This window comes from Heliconius melpomene, chromosome 18 (assembly GCF_056956725.1).
Source record: "Heliconius melpomene rosina isolate 202511_hmr_F chromosome 18, ASM5695672v1, whole genome shotgun sequence".
Classification (NCBI taxonomy): domain Eukaryota; kingdom Metazoa; phylum Arthropoda; class Insecta; order Lepidoptera; family Nymphalidae; genus Heliconius; species Heliconius melpomene.
This window is the reverse complement of record NC_140406.1, coordinates 583,054-600,252: the sequence shown is the minus strand read 5'-3', so window position 1 is coordinate 600,252 and position 17,199 is coordinate 583,054. Positions and strand designations below refer to the sequence as shown.

The 17,199-nt window shown below is 33.8% G+C and overlaps 3 protein-coding genes across 10 annotated transcripts in view; 2 read left to right on the top strand and 1 right to left on the bottom strand.

Annotated features, from left to right (window-relative positions):
• Window positions 1-7,727, top strand: part of Liprin-alpha (PTPRF interacting protein alpha) — a 132,013-nt gene extending 124,286 nt beyond the window's left edge. For all 6 annotated transcript variants that reach the window (XM_085202279.1, XM_085202280.1, XM_085202278.1 and 3 more), the window contains 4 exons: window positions 1-128; window positions 416-1,061; window positions 1,155-1,271; window positions 2,854-7,727. In XM_085202279.1, coding sequence (XP_085058405.1) covers window positions 1-128; window positions 416-1,061; window positions 1,155-1,271; window positions 2,854-2,949 — 987 coding nt within the window. In that variant the 3' untranslated portion in view covers window positions 2,950-7,727. The remainder of the gene's footprint in view (window positions 129-415; window positions 1,062-1,154; window positions 1,272-2,853) is intronic.
• A 1,085-nt stretch (window positions 7,728-8,812) lies between these two features.
• LOC146529096 (ribosome biogenesis protein BMS1 homolog) lies at window positions 8,813-13,056 on the bottom strand. Its single transcript, XM_085202276.1, has 2 exons — window positions 12,047-13,056; window positions 8,813-11,381 (listed from the first exon to the last, which is right to left on the bottom strand). Exons 1-2 carry the CDS (start codon window positions 12,948-12,950, stop codon window positions 8,845-8,847), a joined length of 3,441 nt encoding a protein of 1,146 aa, XP_085058402.1. The 5' UTR covers window positions 12,951-13,056; the 3' UTR covers window positions 8,813-8,844.
• A 250-nt stretch (window positions 13,057-13,306) lies between these two features.
• LOC146529095 (protein Aster-B-like) overlaps window positions 13,307-17,199 on the top strand; it is a 37,330-nt gene continuing 33,437 nt past the window's right edge. For 2 of the 3 annotated variants that reach the window (XM_085202268.1, XM_085202267.1), the window contains exons 1-2: window positions 13,307-13,507; window positions 13,984-14,103. In XM_085202268.1, coding sequence (XP_085058394.1) covers window positions 13,464-13,507; window positions 13,984-14,103 — 164 coding nt within the window. In that variant the 5' untranslated portion in view covers window positions 13,307-13,463. The remainder of the gene's footprint in view (window positions 13,508-13,983; window positions 14,104-17,199) is intronic. The other variant, XM_085202270.1, reaches the window with a different exon arrangement.

Below are 17,199 nucleotides of genomic sequence, written 5' to 3'. Positions count from 1 at the left end.
CTCCAACAAGGTCAAAGCCCAAGAACATTGTCATCAGCCTCTTCACTGGGCTTATCCTCACTGGGTGATGATAGTGATTCGCATGCGCCTGCGCCGTTACACCAGGACTACGCTAGGACCAAGAGCAAGTTAGTGTTTTTGTATTGTTTTAGTTCTATGTTATGTCTACTTTGCCTAGCCTACTATATGCAGGATGAAGCTGAAAAAAATCTATTTTATTAAAACATTATTGCTAACATTGGTATTTGATATATTCGACTATGGCCACTTGTAGATTACAACATTATAAGCCATAGACCTTTTTTATTTGTTGTTACTAAATACTTTTCTTTCTATTCTATGTGGCTAACACTTTCAAAAATGTCTTGATTATGTTCTGAAATATAAGCATTCTTTATATTAATGTTATTTGTAGGGATCGAGACTACCGACACGAATTGCTAGGTGAAGCAATGCGGGCTGGTACTCCTTTCGCCTTATGGAACGGTCCCACTGTAGTGGCATGGTTAGAGTTATGGGTGGGGATGCCAGCTTGGTACGTGGCGGCCTGTCGAGCCAATGTCAAATCCGGAGCTATCATGTCCGCGTTATCCGATCAAGAAATACAAAGAGAAATCGGAATTAGCAATCCCCTCCATAGATTGAAATTACGGCTGGCCATACAAGAAATGGTTTCGCTGACCTCCCCATCAGCCCCTAGAGGAACAGCTTGTGCAGCTCTCGCCTTCGGTGATATGAATCATGAATGGGTTGGAAACTCATGGTTGCCGTCTCTCGGGCTTCCGCAATACAGAACGACCTTCATGGAGTGTCTCGTAGATGCTCGTATGTTAGAACATCTAACAAAGCGAGATTTACGTGCACAATTAAAAATGGTGGACGGTTTTCATCGAGCGTCGTTGCATTTTGGTGTCGCGTGTCTCAAGCGTGTTGGATACTCGGTGCGGGCGCTGGACGAGAGACGCCGCGCGGCCGAGCTCGCGCCACCCTCTGCGCCTCGGGATGTCCTGGTGTGGACGTGCGAGAGACTGCAGCGTTGGCTGGCTGCTGTTGGATTAAAGGTTCATTTATCGTATCATTTATAGTGATATTTTATATAGGAAAAAATTGTTTGAGATACTTACATAAACAATATTATGTTTCCAATTATACAGGAATATGCCAACAATCTATCAGAGTCAGGTGTGCACGGCGCTCTCATCGCGCTCGACGACAACTTTGACGCTAACAGTATGGCGCTGGCGTTGCAAATACCCACACAGAACACACAGGTAATATTTTATATACTATAAAGAGTATATTACAGTATATATATGCACGGAGACGCTCCTATTTTTCTCGTTATCGTGTCAGTAATACAAGTGTGCAATTTTTCGCTTGTGTTGTCTCGTGTACTTATATCGTTATGAATCGTGTAAATATATGTTCTAACGTGAATATTAAGGATCATATTATGAGTGGATGAGTAAACAGCATAAAACTTATAAACTTATCAACAAATATAGCCAATAATGTTTTTAATAATCAAATAATCATCAAATTAGTGAACTCGATAAAAGTCTTAAAAACAAAAATATAATTTTACCTTCTTCGTATAGCAACGTATTGTAGGACACAACGAATAAGTTAATAACAATATGCTGTAATTTTCTTCATTGTGATACTAGCGATTCGCTCAAAAATTAAGTTTAATAAATAATTTTAAATAAATAATTTAAAAAATAAAAAAATTCTGATTAAAATTGTTTAAGAAAACGTGTAGAAATTTTGAACGTAACGAGATTCGAAACCGATTCTCTTGGATCTTGGACGGTTTCAAAATTTCCTAAGAACGATTTTTGCTTCCTTTGTGTTAAACAGTTTAAAATTACAAACAAATAATTAAATATGTATTTGTTTAAAATTAAAAAAAATAAGTCCCGCTGAGTTTTTTGCGCCGGTTCTTCTCAGGTCTGAGGCACTAACTTTTGTGATTTTGTGAACTGGTGGTAAATTATTGGTCGTTCAAAAAATAAAATTAACTTTTTATTTTGAAAAAAAAAAATAAGAAAAAAATATATTAAAATTATTATTTAACGGACACGATTTTAGAGGGGGTTTTTTATCATTAATAATACAAAATATATATGTACATCACTAAAATTTTAGTTCCTGGTACCTTCTACTTCTAAAAAATAATTTCACCTTTTAAATGTAAAATACATTAAGACATTTTTTAACCGCCAGCTTGTAATATATATTTGTCAAGTTTTCATGTACATGACGTGACAGCTTTGACAATTACATTAAATTATTTAATTATATAAAATATCTCAAAGTTAATAATTTAGTTTTAAATATGTACTTTAATTTATTTTTTTACTTGTATGAACTTGAAATATATAAATATGAATTTGAAGTTTACAGTGGCGAATTTGATGTGAGTTTAGTAAGGTGAATTTAACGAAAGGTTTTAATTTATGTATGTATACGTCTATTTATGTGATCTTTGCTAACTTGATTTTTGTATCTGAAGTGTATGTCATTTCTGTATCTCAAATTTTAACTTATAATTTTAAAAGGTTAGAAGATTAGGAAAGGCTGTCGTGGCATACCAGTACAGAGTCGAAGTCAATTCCCTCTTGGGGAGTAAAATACTTTTAGCTCTAGTAAGAAAGCAGAACACAGTGTTGAGTTTCGCTACTCAAGATGCAATGTCTCAAAAATTTTAGGTTCTTGGGGAACAAAATGTCTTAACACTCGTACCATGTGCGGCAAGCAGTGTGAAGTTAAAAACAACCTAGATTTGTATTTAAGTTATTTGTTTTCAAGTGCCATAAAGAATATATATACATAAAATCAATTTAATTCCAGGCGCGACAAATACTAGAAGTGGAATTTAATAATCTCCTAGCATCAGCCACTGACAGGAAGGCACGGCAGCCCCACGATCACGCGCCACCATCCTGACACCACACCATCAACTAGACACCCCAAACACCCTCCCAGCACCTTCAATTACCCCCGGGTGTGATGTGAGGAGACTTGAGTAAAATTTGTTTTTTTTTTAAATTATTATTATCACTCTGTTTGTGTTTGATCTTAATCAAACTTAACTATTAAGGGCCGAGGACACTCCAAACGAGTTGATATATAAGGAGCTTTTAATAAAATTGTTCTTTATTATTTTAGTATTACTGCTCCCTGTTAGGATATCTCCAAAGACCTGCAAAATCTCCCGGGTGTAATATAAGGAGATTTCAGTAAGTTGTTTTTTTTTTCAATATCTAACCCCTGTCAGACTCCCCAAACATCTCCAAACATTCCTGGAGGATGTAAGGAGATTTCAGCAATATTATCATTGTCAAACTGTGCTATTTGACCTTAACTTGAACATATAATATTACGATAAAGACAGGCTCCGAATACTCCAAACACCTCCTGTAGATGTAAGAAGACTTTGACACTACCAAACACCTCTAAACATCCCCCGAGGGATATAAGGTGATTTCATAAATTGTTTTTAATTATTTAATATATTACTACCTCCTATTATTTATTAATAGAGGGGATAAGACTCAGCTTATTAAACTGTGTAATTAAAATAATAATTTGTATTATAATTTTTTTATATTAATAATAAAAAGTTTTGTATTTTATAATGTAATTTTTTTACAACTTTTTTTATAACTGTGTGAGTGTGAAATCAAGCCAGTCTAAACAAATTGTAAATACGATCGTTTTATTTATTTAATATAATTTATTATTAATATATTAAATTTATTATTACGTAGGTTTTGGTATTAAAGTCTCCTGAATGATCGCCGTGATCTATGGATCGTACGATTATGGCAACACTCTTATGAAATAAACACAAAAAAATTCCACTAAACGACAATAAAAATACAAATTATTCAATTTTCTAGTCAAATTCAGAGTAACGGTGAAAAAAAAATGTTAAATGATAAAAGTGTTGCCATATCTGAACATAATGTTGATATCATAAATTTTTGTGTATAATATTAATATATGATAAAATGTAGTTAACGCATTATAAAATTGTATTTGAACGGAAACTCCGAGGTTAACAATGTATGTACTTAAAACGTGTATTCCATATTTATCCTTAATGTAAGACAAGTCTTAGGTTTGTGTCGTGCTAGTGTTGCCATGTTTTATTTTGATCTGACGTACAGATTTTTCCAGATAACAAGTAACTTTCCATACTTTTTTTTCTATTATAAAGGTGACGTAAGTGTACATATAGCTTTATGTAGAATAACGTGTGCCTATCTGTTACATCACTAACGTATCTAGGCATTATTATTTTTTATTGATAATCTGTTAATGTATATCAATATTAAAGTTGTTTTATATATAGAGATATAAACTAATAATTCTTTTAATGAAAACTATCATCAATATTCTATTAAAACGTTAACCTTATCTAACTACAGTCACGATAGTATTCTACTGTTAGTATCGCAGACGGCACACTCGCACTAGTCTCGTGTACAGCGTTACGTTTTGTATGTGTTTTGACACCTGTCAAACAGTGACAGCTGTCAGTGTCCACGTCTGAGTGACAGTGAAGGCTGCCAGAAAATTATATAATGTAGAACTTTTTTACTCTGTATAATGCAATATTCAAACAGTTACATTTTTTTTTTAAACTTTGTATGCATTGTGTATGTGCTAAGGTCTTTTTGTTTTATTTATTATATTATTATTGATCTTGAAGCCGTCGTGGTGCAGTAAAACAGCGTTTGACAGTTAGCGCGATGGTTGCGGGTTACATTCCCATTCGGGGAAATTATTATATTAAAAATATTTTTATTTCCCTGCTCTGGTAACAATGACATATGACCGTATGACAATGACGTAAGACTGTATGTTGCAGGAAGTACTTCTTACAACATACAGTCTCGAACAATTGGGCAGTGAGGACCGCATTGGGACCGGGGCGTCCCAACACTAGGCTCCCTTTGTCTACCCTACTACATGCGGAAAAAAGCATGACGCTGCTTTTCTTTATACTTACTCAAAATATTCTAAACAACAATGTATAGCTAACTGATATAATTAATTAATTTCTGTAGTCTTTCTTTTTTAGCTTCACGCTGTACCCCGAATATAGAACGGTAGGCAGATCACTCACCGCCCAATGTTATATATATCTTTTATGTAATTTCTACATATTATTATCTATAGAGTACGGTGTAAATATGGTTTCTACATAGCCTCCATATCTACTAGATATGGATTAGCTATATAATATATATTACATACATACATATATACATATGTATATATCTATGTATGTATGTAATAGCTAGGATGTGTTCAAATGAAACATTTTGTTTCGATTATATTCAGTTTATATTTAATTTTTTTTTATTATTTATTAAAATCTACATAAGCTCGATCTTAGGGGCTATAAATTACGTCACACGAATTTATTTATTTTTAACTCCTACTTTCCCTTTTTATGATGACGTCAGATGTTTTGGAATTATACCTAGAAGTTATTATACCATATGTTAAATGTTTTTATTTAATTAATCTTGATACTTGAGACTGTCGTGGTGTGACGTCATTGACGGATGGCCCCTTATGTGAATACCTCATTGAATAACGGTTGTCGATATCACAACATGTTGTATATATATTTGTGACAGTATTATAAATTAGTAAAAGGGCTATGGCCGCCGTTGTCGATATGATGGATTGATTGATATTAATTAGTAATTTCTAAACCTTTGATGTGATCATGGATAATTTAGATTTGATGGTTTTTTCTTTTATTATTTGTAAGTACAGTAGAAACTCGAATATCCGGCCCTCAGTTATATGGATATGCGATTATCCGGACTATCAATCGCGATAATCTTTTACACAACCTACTACAATTTAATCTAAGAAAATTTGTGTGTATGTAAATACGTATGTGTGTATATATATATATATATATATATATATATATATATATATATGTATATACAGATATATATATATATATATATATATATATATATGTGTGTGTGTGTATATATATATATATATATATATATATATATATATATCTGTATAAATCGTATGTTGGAAAACGTTAATAATTTCTTAACAAACATCGATTTTCGGTGATATGTACTTATTGGCTATTGCTTTTAATAAACATATAACAATTTTGTGCTACATATGCACAAAACCAACTTTTTTTTATACATTCAAATTTCAATTCAAAGTTTCGATTATCCAAATGACTAACGACAACAATTAGTCCGGTTAATCGAGTTTCTACTAAATATTGTTGTTTATACGTCTCTTGTAGAAAACAGTGTAAGTTTATAAATTTTGGCATATTATATTTTAAATGTTCATTTAATAAAGTTTATTTTACATAAGGATTACGACATTTTTTAATCGTTTTTACATGATGTCTTATTTAAAAAATAATATTCTTATGCCAGTTTTTTTTAAGAGACACAAATATTATCAGTAAAATTCTAACTATGTAAGAAAATTATTATGTCAGTTTTTTTGTTGGAATCTTTTTTTTTTAATTCTCCGCCTCTCATGTGGAGTTAATAGTTTACTATACACTATGTTTATGTATTATTATTAACGTGGTATTCGAACTAGAAACCGCAATTATGAATCGTAGCCTAAATTTTATATATATTTAATAAAATGTAAGATTACTTGTTGTCAATATACTGACATTACTTACACTTTTTCTTACTTTTCGGTGTTGCGTATGACCGTATGTATGATTGTAATTTTTTGTTCTAAAAATGATATAATATTGTGGTGACGCCATTGAAATGGGAGATATGTTTTTTTAATTACTCGAATGTCTAAGGGCTAAATGAGCGGGTTCTAGTTTTAGTCAAAGGTAATTATCATAGTTTATTCATTTGATAATCAATTTTGTAAAGATACAATGTATCGATTTTGCTGGTTTAGTTTTATAAGAGGACCCGCTCTCAATATCATTCGTACACATCATTCGTTTTCATTATGAAAAAAAAAGGTTATTTATAAATACATAAATAAAATTTTATATTGGAATGTAATTCATTCAAGATGGCTAATTTACTAGTGATAGCTTGTCGGTGTAGTTCTATCGTCCTATAGTTTAGTGCTTAGGGAACCCCGCGTTAATTTTTCAGTTAGGCTTTCTCAATACTCCACAAGTGCCAACCCTTCGAGGACGGAGAACGGAGGAAAGAGAACAGGTTCATATCCAAACATTCCACTTACTCGTGTCGTTTGCGCTTCGATTGATGATTTTTAATATTTTTTTTTATTTGTGCTAATATGAAATTGTTCTTTTTAAAAAATATATATTATTTTTTTAATTGTGAGTTTTATAGTTGATTTTGTAATAATTTTCTTAATTGGTTCCCTTTCAGTCTTGTCAGTCTCGTCAGTCGGGCGCCGGCGACCGAGCAAGTCCCAACGGCTCGCTACCAAAGAGTAAAGTTACCTTCACTAAGGAATTAAATGTAACATAGATTTTTAGAAAAAAATGTCGAATGTATATAATTTCGCATAATTATGTGTTAAATAAAATAATGAAAATAATAGCTTTAGGACCATAAAGTACCGGCGGACATTCCAGGCTTTCGAGTATCGCTTCAACAGTGTCAGTCAGGTCAATGTAATCGTATCTGTATGTAAACAAACGTTTGTTCGACTTGCGTTATGCGTAATGATAAGTGGTAAATACAATTTACACGATACTAGCGTTTTGTTTTATTTGACCTCCTGTTTGTTTTTTTTGTTTTGTTATAAAATCTTAATAATTCAATAAATAAATAAATTCTAACGATAAAAATAAATAATAATCATTAGAAAGTTTTCATTTTTATTGACATGCGAAATGGGGAAATGCAGTATGTTCATTTCTTTGTTTTGGTAACGAGGTAAAGCGTCGAGTTCCGGCAATCAACTTGCAATGTATCCAGAGTTCATCGGATACTGGAGAACGGAAGTGTCTTACCGGGGAACGGAGTGTGTTAACACTAGGTACCCAGGTGACCCTGCTTTGTGTGGGATTACAGCGTAAGATAAAAGAAAAATTACGCTTCACGTTATAACCCGAACACAGCAGGGAAGGCAGAGGGAACCTAGTGTTAAGACATTCCGTCTCTGTTCCCCAATTTCCACCAAATTCTGAAGACATTGCGTGTTAAGTGGCGGAACTCGTGCTATGCTTCGACATCAGAGCGAAAAAATGAAAATAATATTTTATTTCCTCGCGTTTACAGACATACTTTGTGCCTGCGCTGCGACTAGTCTGAAAAAGTTGCTCATCATCAAAGAGACTCTCTACACGTCGTAAAATTGATTGTTTAAGTTAAAAAATGCTTTAATAATCGTTAATCACTTAACGCATAATTATTTAAAAAATATATTATCTTATAATTTTGTATTCTTTTTCTTAATACCTGGTTCTATAAATATCTGCTTCACGCTGTATCCCGCACACAGAAGGGTAGGCAGAGGGAACGTCGTGTTAAGAGACTCCGTTCCCTACTTTCTACCGAATTCTGGAGGCATTGCGTAAATAAATATTTCACTACCTCGAGTGGGGATCGAATCCACAACCGTCGCGTTACAGTCACACCCTTGTGCCGCTGCGCCACGACGGCTTTTTTTTATATTGAATAGGCTTGCGTTTGACCGCATCAAGTCTGGTGAGCGATAATGCGATCTACGGTGGTGCACGTTTGCCTAGTAGATAACCTGTTCACTCTGTTTTTGAAGACCCATATTTCATTTTCGGGTCTATAAATATAATATTTTAAATTTGAATGAAAAAATGCACTCCAATTTAAAAATTAGTTTATTTGAAGAACTTTACATTTGCTTTTGCTTTTTATTGGACATTTTACTTAAATGCCTACAGATTTTCTTTTTCAACTCCTTCTGCCTTTTGATTTTGCGCCATTCTTCTTCATCTTGCTGTTTCTTGAACTTCATCGCTCTTTCCACAGTTTGTTCCTTTTGAATTTCCTTTTTCTTGTTAAAGTTACTTTTTAGCATTTTCATTACTGTGGACACTTGTTTTTCATGAGGATTCTTTATAACGGCAACTCTGTTTGAAACTTTTTCATTTAGATTTATTTTCGATAGCGACATCGATTTCGACTTTGGTTTTAGTTTATAAGGTAAGCCTTTTTGCAATTCTTTCGGTATTACTAAAGGTTTGAAAACTTTTGGTCCTCTCACAATTTCAGTGTACATTGAATCTGCATTTGCGTCGTTTTTAATATTTCTTTCTCGTTTTAGTTGTCCTTTGGTCTTCATTCCCTGCCAGGCGTTCTTACTGACGGCAGGTAGTAACAGATTCACAACAGGAGCGTAAAACTTAGTAACGTCTACTTTGAACCAGGTTCTGCAGAAAATTACATCGCTCATAAGGATTTTATCTTCAAACGTCGCACGAAATGCTCCTTCCGGTTTATTTAAAGCCTTTTTAATCTGCCCTCGGATACCGGAAACAGTTTTAATCCTCGCCCCCTCAAACTTTGCCACCTCTAAAGTAGTAGTGAACATGTCTTTTATAAAAGCTGTCTTTTTGTAAATCTTTAATGGTGTCCCAACTAGTTTCAGCTTCTTCATAATTTGTGTAGACTTATTGATCTCGTTCACACTCCCTGTGGCCGCTATTCTAAAACCTAATTGTTTTATTTCGTTTGTCTCATTTTTGACAGTCTGTAATGCTAGAAAGCCTGTGTTTTGAGGTGTTATTGGACCATAGAAGTGCATGTTACAAGTAACGTGCTCAGGAGTATACTTTAAATAACGACACTTCAAGTCATCCTCAATTTTAGAATAAATAGGTAGTGTTTGGAATCTCCTCCAACCAAGAGAAATAATAAGCGGATCATTAGTTTTCAATATTTTTTTGTACCACCGATGCTTTTTCACTTTACACGACACAAAACCAATATTTTGCTCCGCCATGTTGAGAGCTCCGATAAGTAACGGATAACTTGAATCGAAGTTTGTAACAAATTCTGAAGACATATTTTTAAATAACATCCTAACGTACAACCCTGGTCTATAGCCTTCAACTTCTACCCTTAAACCATTATCTAAATTTTCGAAAACAGATTTGTTTAACTCAGATTGTTTCAGAGCTTCTGCTTTCAAGCTTTCATAATATGAATGATCGCCTCTTATTCTATGATCATCAGGATTGTCGTACTCAGCATCGAATTTGGCTTTTAATTTCATTTTTTTGTCGAGAATGTCAGACTTAGTTGGTTCTGCTTTACGTTTTGTACCAGTTTCTGTACTCTTTGCTTTATTTTCGGTACCATGTTTTTCACCAGTTTCTAAATCTTCGAAATCGCCAAACATTTCGTCTTCACCGTCGCTTGCATCATCTAATTTAAGAAGCTCTTCCGCATCTTCATTTGCCGACCTTTTACCAGTTACGAAGTTATTTATTATTATTTGTTTGCTTTCCTCTTTTGTCCAGTCTTTAAGATTTGGTTTATCTAAGGAATAGAAAAAGCTACATTCATCCAGGTCTAATAGTTCTTTCTCCTTGTGCCTTTTCTTTTGGCTACTGGTCACCTTTTTAAATAAACCACCGATTTCTTCTTCGTCACTTTCATCGCTATCTTCTCTTCGTTCTTTAGTTTTATTTCCTATTTCAAAGTCGCCGTATACAAGTTTCATAATATTTTTCGATGTTTTCTGACGCTCGTAATATGCCATAGTAGCTTTTTCACCTAATTTTTCTTTCCATTTTGTACTGAAATCTTCCTCATCTGAACTTTGATCAGAAGCGGATTTATCCTGCGGAATGGCCTTACGTTTCTCTTCATCTTCTTCATGTACGTCCCAATCTCCATCATCATTGTCATCATTTTCTGAATCAGAATTATTGTCCCACGGAAGTTTCGAACTTTTAGCATTAATGTCTTTTTCACTTTGGTCTATTCCACTATCATTATCTGATTCGCTTTCATCGCCTGACTTATCATCGTCATCCTCCTCATCAGAACTGTCCTTGTTTTCTTGGTTTTTGCCGTACTGTAAATATTCATCATGTTTCAACATGTCCGGGTATATAACTGCACCTCCACTAAAAAGCTTGAACCCTGATTCCTGCATTTGTTCATCTACGGTCTCTTTTGTTTCGACAACATTTTTTAATAAAGCTTTTTTTTCATTACTTTCTTGATCTTCCTGTTTATGGGAGTGCGATCCTTTAAGTTCAATATAAACTGCATCTTTGTCATATACAATTCCACCAACTCCTGAGAAAGGAGCATATATTTGTCTTTCTCTTTCCATTAAATGTCTCTTTTTCTCACTATTTGGTAATGGACATGGGTCTGGTAAGTATGATAGTTCACTGATTTTCATATCACCTACACCTGAAAACAAATTAAAATAATTTTTATATTGAAAACCAGAGGGTGCTGGATTACTAGAATGTATAGTAAATAAAGCATTTCACAAAAATAAAATATTTTTTATTTTTTATAACTGTAACATATTGTATTATTAATTTGCTTTATAACTTTAAAAAATCATTCAAATTTCAGTTCATTCTTTGGAATGAACTTCCTTCTGAAATATGTCATTCTATGTCCCTCAATATTTTCAAAAAGAGAGTGAAGAGAGAGAGAGAGAGAGAGTATCTTTTAAATGATTATATATATATATATTATGTAGTACATATTATATTAATAGTATTATATGTAGATTTTTTTTATGTAGTATACAATATGTAGGTATACATATATATATATGAGTACGAGGTGTGTTCAAAAAGTAAGCACTGACACGCAGGCACTGACCGTGCAAATTGGAGTAGGTTGAGTAGGAAGGCAGACCCTGGCAATAGCCGGGATTAATGCCAGGAGGAAGAAGAAGATTATTTACCAGAACTGATAAATAAAAACATTACGGTTGATGCTCTGCCACTGTGTTACAGAGATGTAATTATAATGAGGCCTCATTAGCTTTATTACGCTAATAAGGTAATGATTTTAAAAATATTATCCCTAACCAAAAATATTAAAATTGTTTAACATACCTGCAATATGTACTGCTGAATCCTTCATAAGGGGGACACCTCTAACATAACCATAAAGGACAATATCCCTATTGATTTTGGGATCTTTTCTTATACTATCTTGACTAGTAATGTCTTCCAATCTGTCTGCTAATACATAAGCATGAGTCATTCTCCAACTGAGGGGTCGGAACTTCATGACAGAAATAAATCTGGATAAATTTTTAATTTCATTTCTTAAATATTCACCATGGATTATACCAGAGAGATAGAATAACTTAGCACCTGGATACACTTCTGTCCAAAACCTGTGTTTCAAAGTTTTCTTTGTCAATTTTAGTTTTTTAGCATTCTTAATCATGTCCAAATGAGTTAAAACTCCCATTATTTTAGGCATGCCATGCACTTGACATATGTTGAGGAATTCAAATATTTCCATTTCAAACCCGAAGCTTGCATCGCATAGTAATAAAACAAGATCAGCACATTTTGCTATGTCTATCATAGAATTGACATCATTATTACATTCAATCAGCGTAATCCGACGTTTTTTAGATGTAACTATTGTAATCGGACCATTCGTACTCGTAACGTTAGTTTTAATGAAACTTTTAATCAAGTTATTTATGAGTGTTGTTTTACCAACTCTTGGAGGACCCACGACAGCGACTACTATAGGGGGCGGTTCTAGAGGTGTTTTATCCACTTGAGGGATATGTTGCTTTTTAGCAATTACATCTTCTTTGCGCCTAAACTGCCTTTCAGCACGAACAACAGATTGTATAGCAAATGCTTTTGGATTTCTTTGCCGCGCGCTTAGGTTAGATTGATCAATTTGGTTCTTCTTTTTCTTTTTCTCCGCCTTTCTGCCGGCATGTTTCGCTCTATGTGCTTTTTTCTTATCGAAAATGGCCTCATCAGCCATGTTTTACGTTAAATATTAAAGTAATTTTATTAATAATACATTCACGTGTTTAAATTAAAACTTACATTGACATTTGACATTGTTGTGTTGATAAAGTTTTGACTTTCAGTTTTGACATATGACTAGAACAGGGTTAGTTAGATTCACCGTACAGTTCATTAATTTTAAAGCCATTTTTTAGAATAAGAGCAACTATAAATGTTAACCATATTCATAAAAGATATCTGTTTATTTTTATCTATATTTAATCGCGTAATACATATTGTTATTATTTATCTTTTTATACAATTTAGTAAAAATATAAAGTTATGGCAATACAAATATAAAACATATGATTATAGCAGCACTGCATTATATCTGTCAGTGCCGTCGCGAATCAATGTTCTATGATTGACTGATTGTGTTTTCGTCAAAAAAAGCCTTTTTATTTGGATGATGAAAGTAAAAAAACGAGCTCTCAATGATTGCTCTTATGTAGACGAAAGGAAAGTGGACTAAATCATTGTGCTTAAAATGACTACTTCGGAGGTTGAGAGCCGAAACATCGCTATTTCCATGTTCGTATCAATTTAACTTTTGTACTACATTACGCATCTACTTTTACCTAAGTCAGATATCTCAGTTTATTTACTTTAGTTGGTTGTGTTTGATCATGTCACACTAATTTTAATTAGTCATCGATCTCTGACAGAGGTGAATTGTAATTATAAACAACAAATAGCAATATAATAAATCCGTTTGCACTTATGTTTTAGGTCTTGATCTCAAATGTAAATGTTTTCTTCATCTTCAGTTTTTTTTATGTAACATTCAATAAAAATATTTAAATTGTTTCATTAATAAATTAGAATATTGAGCCCACTTTTGAAAATTTTATTTATAAAATTATATCAGTGTTACTTTTTGTTATTACTATATGAAATTAAAACAATCGAAGATTCGAAGAAGTTTCCATTATAAATTCCTACTATTTTATATAATTTACTAAAATAACATATTTTTATGAAGTGGCTCATTTATTAAATGTTATTAGGAGAAAATCAGTGGAAAATCTAGTGATATCATCTCAAGATGCCATAGGGCAAAGTATCAGCCAGGCTCTTACTTTTTCCGGAGTCATTACACAGCCAAATCAAGTATCACAAGACACCAAGTAAGTCAGAAACACATGCATTCTTATCTGTTTGACACAACTATTTAATTATTTCCTTAGAAAATATTTAAAAAATTGAGTGTAGTGGGATTTGAACCTGCACTTCTTGAAAACCATCACAGCGGACACGGCTCTTGTATGCTTGGTGTCAAAATAAGAGCTTGTGCTCTGCTTATGTATTTTATAAGTGTTCTTAAAATATTTTTCTATCTTTAGTGTGGAATAGCATATTAAATATGTTAGAAATAGTAAACATCTGTTATAATTATTGAACTGATTTGAAAACATAATATATAATTATAAATTAAATGCTAGACCAAAATTATTAAAATGAACATTAAAATATTCTTAGATACCACACAAAAATAATTTTAATTTAAATGTAAAAATTATTTCAATGACTTACAATGCAAAACTTTCTATAACTTATATAGCCTTATTTATTTATAGTTATTAATTGGTGAGTAACTTCTTGATAAGTCCTGCTATGAATGTTTAAAAGTTATTTTATGAATGGGTGCAGTTGTGCACTTGTGATTATAATTGTACTATATAAAACAAAATTTATGATAAATAGCATTTTGAGTGGTAACACTCCAACCAGTTTGCCTAAATAAACTGAAAAAATAATTAAATTTTTCTATAAGTATTTATTTAACTTCATGCTGTGCCACGGACATAGCAGGATAGGCAGAGGGTACCTAGTGTTACAACACTCTGTTCACATTAAGACATCATTCTCCACTTTCTGCTGAATTCTGGAGGCACTGCTTGTTAGGTGGTGGAATTCATTGCCACACTATGCCTAATTAGCAGACAATAGTATATATAATGTATATATGATAGTATATATAATAGTAATGTATATGTATATATAATAGTAAGACAATGAAAATATTAAATAGTTCATTCACTCGAATGGGAATCAAACCCACAATCATTGGGCTTGCAGTAGCATAAATTTATTATATACTTATTTGCATGGGCACAGGTGGAGGTGGGGGTAATTATGTAAATATTCTATATAGTGCATCGTCCAGTTCTATAAAACTCAAATATGTAAAGGTTGCCTGGAAGAGATCACTTTAAGGCAAAGGCACCTTTTTGTACTTTGTAATTATTTTAAAATTTGTAGATTTATTATATATTGCTTATTATTATAGACCCAAAGGTTATGGCTTTGGTTCCCAACCAGAGAAATAAACATATTTATTGTTAGGATACTCATGTAAAAGTGTAACATTATATATAATTATAATTTGCATTTCTCCGCTAGTGAGATAAAGCACGGCGTTAGGTTCCTGCAATATCTTGAATTGCTGTGAAATTGGGAAATATACAAACAATCTTAACAAGTCTCTTAACCAGTGGAATAAAGGCTTATCCTTTAAACGAGTCCTTGCAAACGAATGTTCGGGTCACCTGTGATCACCGCCGCCCACGACCCCGTGCAACACCAGAGGAGCTACAGGTGCGTTGCCGGCCTTTAAGGTGGAGAAAGACGCGCTTTTTGAAGGTACCCTTATCGTACCGACCGCGGGTAGGCCATTCCACAGTACCGTGGCGCGTGGAAGGAAATTTCTACGAAACCGCACAGTACTGGAGTGCCACGTATCCAGGTAGTGTGTATGATATTTAAGTTTGTGACGTACTGTGCGGTTAGAAAATTCGGCGGCGGGTAACAGGTCAAACAGTTCCCCAGAACACTCACCATGATAAACGCGATAGAGGACGCACAGCGAGGAGACGTCTCTACGCAAAGCCAAAGTGTCGAGCCTTTCACAGCTCATTGAATGATTCGAAAGGCTCTACGTTGTATGCGATCAAAAGGGTCAAGCTGATACTGGGGTGCACCAGACCAGAGATGAGAACAGTATTCTATGTGAGGCCAAACCTGGGCCTTACATAGGGCCAATCGGTGTTTTGGCGCGAAGTACCGTTTCGTTCTATTGATGACCCCCAATTTCTTCCAGGCCAACTTGGCCTTGCTTTCCAGATGATCGCGATTACTACTATCGCGACTAGCTGTAAGGGGAGTGTTCTGAAAGACTGGGGATACGATAAAAGAGTTTTTTTTTGTGGTTAACGCGCAAACTTGTGAACCAAGTTCTTTTCACCCCATGAGGAGACATTCTCGAGGGATGCCTCAACAGAAGACACAAGCTTATTTCGGCACTGTTCAGCGTTTTCCCGAGAAAGACTTGCGCGGCCGTTGTAGACAGCGTCCACCGTGCTATCATCTGCATAGCAATGAATGCTAGAATCCTCCAACATATCATTGATATGCAGAAGAAACAGCGTGGGGGACAGCACGCAGCCTTGGGGAACGCCAGCGTTCACGTGCATATATTTGCTTCAAAATATAATATACACGCCACAACGCAAAGACTAAACTGGACTGGACTGGGCGACGACTAGTACCTATTCATATAAAAGCCTTTTTTAAAATTGTGCCAATTTGCTCATTTTAATGTCTTTTACTTGGATAAGTTACTTGTTTTAAGAAAAGAATAGGCATTTGACGCTATCATTGTCTTTGTTGTTGTTGTTGTTGTTGTTGTTGTTGTTGGGTGAAGCTATAATAAACATATAATTATTTAGGTATGTCTTTGTAATAATATACTTATGTGAAAAAGAAAATACAATTAGGATTTTCGGTCTGTAATACGAATTTTTACAAATCAACTTTATGTCCCATATTTAGTTTACAAGATAAATCAGGTCACTGATTATTGTGCATTATCTAAAGATATGAAGAGATTGTCAAAGTTTATGACGTCTTTTATTTATAAAACAGTTTGTCTCCTGCATAACTACCAAATTGGATCTACGAGTATTATTCTAACATTTCATTTTTTGTCTTCCGCGAACTGAACATATATTTCCGTGAAGAAGGTGGCTGGCATCTGATGGATGCGAGAAGTCCAAGACCGAGATGGTTGGCGCTTAATGAGGGAGGCTTACCTTGTGCAGTGGATGGCGATAGGCTGAAAAGGAATATAACAGTGTAGGCAAATGAAGATTGGTGTCTAGACACTCTGTTCCCTAATTTCCTAAATTCGAGACAATAACTCGGGGGGCGAAAATGAGCGTCGC

Bases quoted from the DNA above. Each gene is read 5' to 3' on its own strand.
- LOC146529096 (XM_085202276.1), bottom strand. From the start codon at position 12,950: ATGGCTGATGAGGCCATTTTCGATAAGAAAAAAGCACATAGAGCGAAA. The intron at 11,382-12,046 runs GTATGTTAAACA...ATTTGTTTTCAG, and splicing joins TTCAGCAGTACATATTGCAG to GTGTAGGTGATATGAAAATC.